The sequence below is a fragment of the Chenopodium album genome, chromosome 1 (assembly GCF_948465745.1).
Source record: "Chenopodium album chromosome 1, dcCheAlbu1.1, whole genome shotgun sequence".
NCBI classification, from domain to species: Eukaryota; Viridiplantae; Streptophyta; class Magnoliopsida; order Caryophyllales; family Amaranthaceae; genus Chenopodium; species Chenopodium album.
This window is the reverse complement of record NC_137834.1, coordinates 90,399,920-90,407,006: the sequence shown is the minus strand read 5'-3', so window position 1 is coordinate 90,407,006 and position 7,087 is coordinate 90,399,920. Positions and strand designations below refer to the sequence as shown.

General features: G+C 34.5%; 2 protein-coding genes and 2 long non-coding RNA genes across 9 annotated transcripts; 1 reads left to right on the top strand and 3 right to left on the bottom strand.

The window, feature by feature from the left end:
• Nucleotides 1-398: 398 nt before the first annotated feature.
• Nucleotides 399-809, bottom strand: LOC145626490 (uncharacterized). The gene is made up of 3 exons (XR_014111012.1): nucleotides 786-809; nucleotides 570-694; nucleotides 399-465 (listed from the first exon to the last, which is right to left on the bottom strand). It is a non-coding gene; the product is annotated as an uncharacterized LOC145626490 (long non-coding RNA).
• A 284-nt stretch (nucleotides 810-1,093) lies between these two features.
• Nucleotides 1,094-1,585, bottom strand: LOC145626483 (uncharacterized). Its single transcript, XR_014111011.1, has 3 exons — nucleotides 1,553-1,585; nucleotides 1,405-1,469; nucleotides 1,094-1,173 (listed from the first exon to the last, which is right to left on the bottom strand). It is a non-coding gene; the product is annotated as an uncharacterized LOC145626483 (long non-coding RNA).
• A 1,767-nt stretch (nucleotides 1,586-3,352) lies between these two features.
• LOC145562896 (photosynthetic NDH subunit of lumenal location 4, chloroplastic-like) lies at nucleotides 3,353-5,517 on the top strand. 6 transcript variants are annotated; one of them, XR_014094471.1, is made up of 6 exons: nucleotides 3,353-3,827; nucleotides 3,913-4,005; nucleotides 4,372-4,432; nucleotides 4,529-4,597; nucleotides 4,763-4,912; nucleotides 5,239-5,517. XR_014094471.1 is itself a non-coding variant. In XM_081623323.1 (5 exons), the coding sequence occupies exons 1-5, from the start codon at nucleotides 3,423-3,425 to the stop codon at nucleotides 4,843-4,845; spliced, it is 711 nt and encodes a 236-aa protein (XP_081479449.1). In that variant the 5' UTR covers nucleotides 3,354-3,422; the 3' UTR covers nucleotides 4,846-5,183. The 6 variants fall into 6 exon arrangements, 1 of the variants encoding a protein (XP_081479449.1); XR_014094470.1 differs by having other exon boundaries at nucleotides 5,236-5,517; XR_014094468.1 differs by having other exon boundaries at nucleotides 5,223-5,517.
• A 279-nt stretch (nucleotides 5,518-5,796) lies between these two features.
• On the bottom strand, nucleotides 5,797-6,814 carry LOC145562915 (heavy metal-associated isoprenylated plant protein 23-like). Its single transcript, XM_081623338.1, has 2 exons — nucleotides 6,298-6,814; nucleotides 5,797-6,142 (listed from the first exon to the last, which is right to left on the bottom strand). The coding sequence occupies exons 1-2, from the start codon at nucleotides 6,455-6,457 to the stop codon at nucleotides 5,835-5,837; spliced, it is 468 nt and encodes a 155-aa protein (XP_081479464.1). The 5' UTR covers nucleotides 6,458-6,814; the 3' UTR covers nucleotides 5,797-5,834.
• Between the last annotated feature and the right edge of the window lie 273 nt (nucleotides 6,815-7,087).

The window sequence follows — 7,087 nt, the reverse complement described above, 5'->3', positions numbered from 1 at the left end:
CTGCTCCCCCTACACCAGCAGCCCCCCCTGCCAATTCTTGCTGCCAATGACCAATCAATTCAATTTAGTACTTAATTGACCTTATGAAGAGTTACAAAAAAAAAATAGTTAAGGATATCATTAACCTTGATAAGTGAAGAATATGATGTGGTGTTAGACTGCATCAATGCATTGAGAAGCTCAGTTGATGTGTAAGCCTGATGCCATGTTGGAAGTGCTCCGATCCCACCTGTTTGATCATGAGGATGATGCTGCTGCTGTTGATGTTGATGTTGTTGATGTTGCTGTTGCTGCTGTTGTTGATGTTGTTGCTGCTGCTGTTGTTGATGATGTTGAGCAACTGTTGTGCCTCCCATCTGAGTGTTATGTTGATTCATGGCAACGTTTATGGCATTGCCCCCCTGTCCATGATTCAAGGTTTCGTATATAGTTGTTGTTCCCGGTGCTGCTGAAGAATGGTTTGGCCTTCATTTTGTACCAATACAGCATTGAGACAGAGGATAGTCATTCATTACAGGTTTCCACACACAAAATGTAAGATGTTTTAAGAAACAGCGAAAAGCATTTACCTCATGGCAATGGTATTAGAAGGGTCAGAGCTAGTGAAAATTTGGCCTTGATTATGACCATTTTCTGGCAACCAACCTATGTCTTCAAACGACGTTGGCATCCCTTCACTCGTGTCCAAGAAAATCTTGCGATTTTACAATGATCAAAATATTAGCCAAGGAATTATATGCACAACAAAGTTCAAAGACAAGGCAATATCAATAACTAGTATTTACCTGGACACCTGAAGGGTCATAGCTTGACATATGATTACTCAACAAGTATTTCTGCAAAGTAAAACACAAAATAATCAAGCAACTACAAAAACAGAATCCTCAACTTTAATAGTTCACAATACTTTTAAGTCCTTCATTCTAATACTATTGAAAGGAAAATTGCACCTCATGAAGAAAGAGCACTAAAGTGTTCTACAAGAAGTTATGTTAATTACAACAAGTCTTAATAAAGATTTGATACTGAACTCGATTCATCAGTCTGTCCATTCGCAGTAGTGCAGTACATACCTTTCGTTGAGAGACGTGTGATAAAGCATCAATGAGGTTCTTCTCACATGATTCAAGTTCTCCAATTGATGTGAAAGCCATTGGATCAGGCTCATAAATCCTGATCATAAATTTTTTTAAACAAAAAATAAGTCAGGACATGAATTATGCAGGGGACTAATTCTTAGGAAAATAGTTAAACACATTTCAATAAATCATACATTATCATCACTCTTACACTAATTAACTGCGATATAAAGTAAAACAACGCAACATTGAAAGTATCAAGATGTAAAATTAAAAAAAAACAGAATGTTAGACATTGTGTCAGTAAACAAAGTTTAATTATAACCTTAATTGATCTTCAGCCATCTGAAGTTGGTGTTGCAAGTTATTCACTTCTTGTTGAAGATCCTGCTAAAAAACATAAACTCAAGCCAAATCAATACCTAAAGAAATCCATTTACATTTATTTAGGAAAGAAGATAATAAATTTATACCTCCAAGTTTGAGTTACATCCTCCAGGGCTGCAGTAAAATCAACTTAAGATGTCAGCAAAGATAAAAATGAAATTAAAATTAAAAAAAAAAAAAACGCGACATGTGAAAAACCTATCATTTAAAGCTACATGATGAATTGTACGCGTTTGTGTATGCTTACTTTCTAAACGAGTTCAAATAAGAGAAAGGATGAGAAATACAAACTTGGCTAGTTGAAGAGCAATGTCATTCTCCGTCTTGAGCTTTTTCAGGGTACCAATTAAGTACTGCAAGAACATGGAGATTAATACTAGTACATGACCCTTTGCCAATTGCTAGCTTAGATATTAAATTGAATGAGATTCTTTCCAATAACTAGACAACCCATTTATTGTAAAAATTAGGCAGGGGGTTTGTGAATACGATATTTCTCATTCGATAATAAAAATCTCCTCATTGTCATTTCGAAAATTAAATTAGATAGTCTAGTAATCGGAGAGAATCTTCCTAACAATAAAATAAATAACAAAAGTTTTATAATATCGTACCTCTCGATTATGAACGAAGCTGTTCATTGGAATTGAAAGAAAGAAAAATCCACTATAATGTCAGTAAGTATTGCATATAAATCCATGCAAGGTAAAATCAAACAATGAAGGAAAAAACAAATAAAAATTGAAAAAAAAAAAAAAAAAAAAATCTTACTTTCCCCTATCATGGTCGGGAAGATTAATGTAACGCGTTAAAACATCTTCAATTCTACACAAAATCAAATAAAATCAATATCAAAAATCATAAACAAATTAGCCAAAGTTACGCAAATATCACACATGAAAAATGTTTCCTAGGAAAAAATTAACCTTTTACGGCCAGAAAAATGGCTAAGACGACCGGAAGGCGAAAACATAATAAGTGCAATATCGATGTCACATAAGATAGAGAGCTCGTAAGCCTTCTTAATGAGTCCATTTCGTCGTTTCGAAAACGTAACTTGACGATTCGTGTTGTTCTCAATCCTTTTGATTTGAAGTTTTACCCGACCCATGATAAAATTATTGTACTTAGGTTAATTTATGTTCTGTACAAAAAAAGAGATAAAAAAAATAAAAATAAAAAAATGGAAGAATTAAGGAAAATTATGAAGGCGAAATGAAGATGATGAAAAAGAAAAGAGAAATGAAGGGACAAGAGAAAAGAGAGATGCGATGAAAGAGGAGAGGAGCAAGGATTTACGCTGAGGAATTAAAGAGTTTGAGTCAAATTTTCATCATTTTTTTTTAATTTTATTTGTTGTTAAATTAACTGTCATAGCTGGTGATTTGGAAACCATATTTTACGCATTTATATAATTTTTTCCCAATGGTTTAGGAATGAAACAAACAAAATTTCCAATAGATGTTGTAGTGTTGTACTACAGTACAATTTATTAATGATTTTTTTTTTTATTTTTATTTTTACTGAACACGCATATTGACGTACAAATGTGATGGTTAACCTATTGAAATTTTGAAACATACCATCTTTGTTTCATAATAATCGTAACAGTTTGACTTTTGCATTATCTATATACTCCGTGTATATATAAGAAAAACTCGTGTTGCTAAATAAAATATTTGTAGATTAGTCTCTATGTATATTTTCATTATATCTCCTCGAACTTTTATATTTCACATTAACATAAATATGATGGCATATGCAGGTTACATTTTTTTTTTTGGGTAACCCTGAATGGAATACAGAATATGTCAATTTTAGAGTACATATAATTGTTATCTAAATGTTACATGTATTTGTCATTTTGTCAATTACCATGTATTTGGGATAAGAAGAGTGTGTGAGTGAGCACATCTCCTCCAACCAGAAGAAGCACAAAAAAAAAAAAAATTAAAAATGGCGGTATGTGCAACTGCAGCAACAACAGCAGCACTCACAGCCATTGCAAATGCCAATTCGAGCACATCAAAAAAAATATCAAAACTCCAATTCCGAACTCTGAAACCAATCTCAAACAAATTGAACCCAAGTAGTCCTACCAATTGGTTTGATGATACTGATAAGAAAATTTCAGCAAATGTTGCAGGAGCGCGAAAAGTACTAGAAATGGGACTTATTGGAGTTATGGCTGCTTCTACGGTGGCTTTCGGGTTTCCATCAGAAGCAGATGCTTTAAGAGTAGAATACTATGCCACTACTGCTGAGCCTTCTTGTGAACTCAATGTCGTTCGTTCTGGTTTAGCTTACTGTGACATTGCTGTTGGTTCCGGTCCTGCAGCTCCTTACAACACCCTTATCAATGTACGACTTCTCATTGAGAATCTTTTTTCCTTATAGCCTAACTTATTTGATGCTCTACAATTTTGATTGGTTTTATGGATTTTAGGTGCACTACACTGCAAGATTTGGTGATGAGACTGTCTTTGATAGCAGTTATAAACGCGGTAGGCCTCTTACTATGCGCATTGGTGTAGGAAAAGTATGTTCTGCTCTGCTCTTTCCCTTCCACTCTTAAGAAATCAATCTTTCTTTCTTTCTTTTGGTGAATTTATTATGTGTTTCTTATTTTTATAAAATGTGAGGAATAGTTGAGAGTTAGGATACTTTTAAGCTACCTAAGACTAGCCTAATTTATTGTTCATGTACTGTAAGCTTTTTCTGCTGCATATCACAAGGATTATGGTTTGTGTGGGGCTGTAATTTGCAAAAATTGCATAATCAAATTGGAACTTCTCTTACACTAAACTGGTTTCGCAGTATATTGTTCAGGGAATGCATATATAATTCTGATCACCATATAATTGTGCTGAATGTATGAATATATATGTTTCATTTCAAATTGCAGGTTATTAGGGGATTGGATCAAGGGATTTTTGGTGGTGATGGGGTACCCCCTATGCAAGTTGGTATGCCAGCTTAAAAGATTAAATTTTTGCATAATATGTATTGCAGTGCTTCTATATGGTGTTTCTCTGCAGTTAAATCTCTGAATTCATATGCAGGTGGAAAGCGCAAGCTCCGTATTCCTCCAGAGTTAGCCTATGGACCAGAACCAGCTGGTTGTTTTTCAGGTATTAATGCAAAAAACTGTGTTCATTGAAATATGCAGTCAGAAAAAAGTCTCAAATCAGAACATTTCTTAAGAAAAAAAGTATATCAGCTTGCCTAAAACCTCGGCTTGTGTTCTTCAGTTGTGACTGCAATACTTCTAACAATTGAACTAATTACTTCTGCAGGTGATTGCAACATACCAGCCAATGCAACTCTGCTTTATGACATTAACTTTGTGAATATATACTCCGGAAATAGGGCAAAGTGAACAAATAATCTTGCTCAATGCACACTTGATCATACTTGATTCAATGCACCAAGAAAGTTCAGTCCAAGTGAGCTCCTCTCCCTCACTCTAAATTTCTCTTGTAACTAGATATTGTACATTTGTATCAGTAACCTTAGCATGTGCTCAGGTAAAAAGCAGACTATTACACATATGTATCTTTCGGCACAGGCCTGGAAATGATTACCTGCTGAGTTAAGACTATATAGATAACAGCAATGTTCCAATCTCTTAAATGTCATCCATTTGCTAGAGCAACCAAAAAGTTGCAGTTGTCTGATTGACTGTTTTAATAAAATTGAATATGTGTTCTGCTTTAACCACCCCTCAGAAATCTTATTGTAATGATAGACTAACAGGTAATTCAAACAGCAGCTTCCATTGCTCCAAGGGAGGACACCATTTTGGTATCCCCAAGTCCCAACAGATGCCTACCAAACATTGTTCTAGAATTGGCATGCTGAGAATTTGGAATGTTTTTGTTATTTCAGATTCTACTGATTAGTTTTGGTAAGAGACTGTCAGATATATTACATTTTCGCTACACATGTATGTATCCTGTTGTAGAAGTTCCTCCTTCTGCGTAATGTGTATAAAACCTACAGTTATGTCATCAATATGGTATTCATTGAAAAAGTCGGGAAATTTTTCTTACTGTGCTATTGTTCTGCACATACTCCATACTTATTTTCATATATACTTGATGTACTTAGTCTTAGGTACCTTTATTGCAAGCTTGATTTCAGATAGTATTGTTCTTACTAATTGCCTTTTAGACTTAAGAGGCCCTTTTTAAGCTTTGATAACCAAAAATAAATAAATTCAAACAAGGATTATCATGAACACTGGAATAGGAAATGATATTAAAGTATATTAGTCATCAGATGTTAGTGTAGGAAATTTTACATAACATATCCAAGTGTAACACCAGGATCAAACTATCAAAATTGGCAGAAAAAAACAGAAGTGATCTACATGATAGAGCAAGCATTTGGGTTATCATCACTGAACATGGTCATTAGAGGGTCCTGATCATATCGCGAGACTGTACCATTTTTTGGGTTTTCGACAAATTCCACCTTCCTGACATGTCCAGGAGGAGCTTTCTTATCATAAGCAACCGAGGCATAAGGCTGAGACACTAAATTGTAAGGCACATATGGCCATATTTCTGCCTTCTTCCCTGTTGATTTTGCCTTCTTCAGCACCTTATTTGCCTCCACATACCCTGTAACTGTCACCTTCTGCTGCTTCCTGTTGATCTCCACTGACTTCACCCCTGGAATAAGAATTATATTTCGCGAATATCAGAATTTGGCAACAAACTGAGTCCATTTAACTAACAACAATAACGAAACTTTGTCCTTACACAAACCAAGAATACAAATTACTAACAGTAACAAAATTTAGCAAAAGACTGGAAGAAGAAATTACCAGATAGTGAAGATAACGCTTTCTTGACTTTAAGCTCACATCCATCACAATCCATTCTAACTTTGAGCTCCACAGTTTGAAACTGCTTCCTCTTCTTCTTGTGCATATGACCACCACCCATCATTTCTGAAAAATACTCCAATGTACCTCCAACTCCCATACTTCTTAGTTTTCTTGTACAAAAGTAATGTAAAATACAAACTCGGAAACCCTCCTAACCAGAGTATTATCGCTTTATCAACCCCCTCAAACTATCGCCTTAGACAAGTCTTTTTGCAACCAAAGATTTGCGAAATGAATGCACACAAAAAGTAATAATCTTGTATTGTAACTGAAATATTTTCTCCAAGAAATATGATGTATTATTATGTTGTAGATGTTTGTAGGATGATCAAATCATATGTATAATGAGAGGGAGGCAGGTGAAGTTTTATAGCTAAAATGACATGGGAGAGACTTTGTAGGAAACTTCTCTCCAACAAACTAGATTCCTTTCTTTGCCTCGTAGAAATCTCAGTTTTCATAACAAATACGAGTATGTACCAACTAAAAAACTATAGTATAAAATAACTATAAATTGGACTGCTTTTAATTTTTAAAATAAAGAAACTGTGGTCTTATTTCTTTCCCTTTTTGCTACAAATGTGTAATGTAGAAACTTTACCTTTTATCTCTGTTCTTTCTTCACTAGCTTTCTTCTAACGGCTTTTTTTAGACAGGATTGTGGGCGGTTCGAAAGTTCAAACACATGAACTGTTAAATAACAGGGTTAAGGAAAGCACAAAAGTGA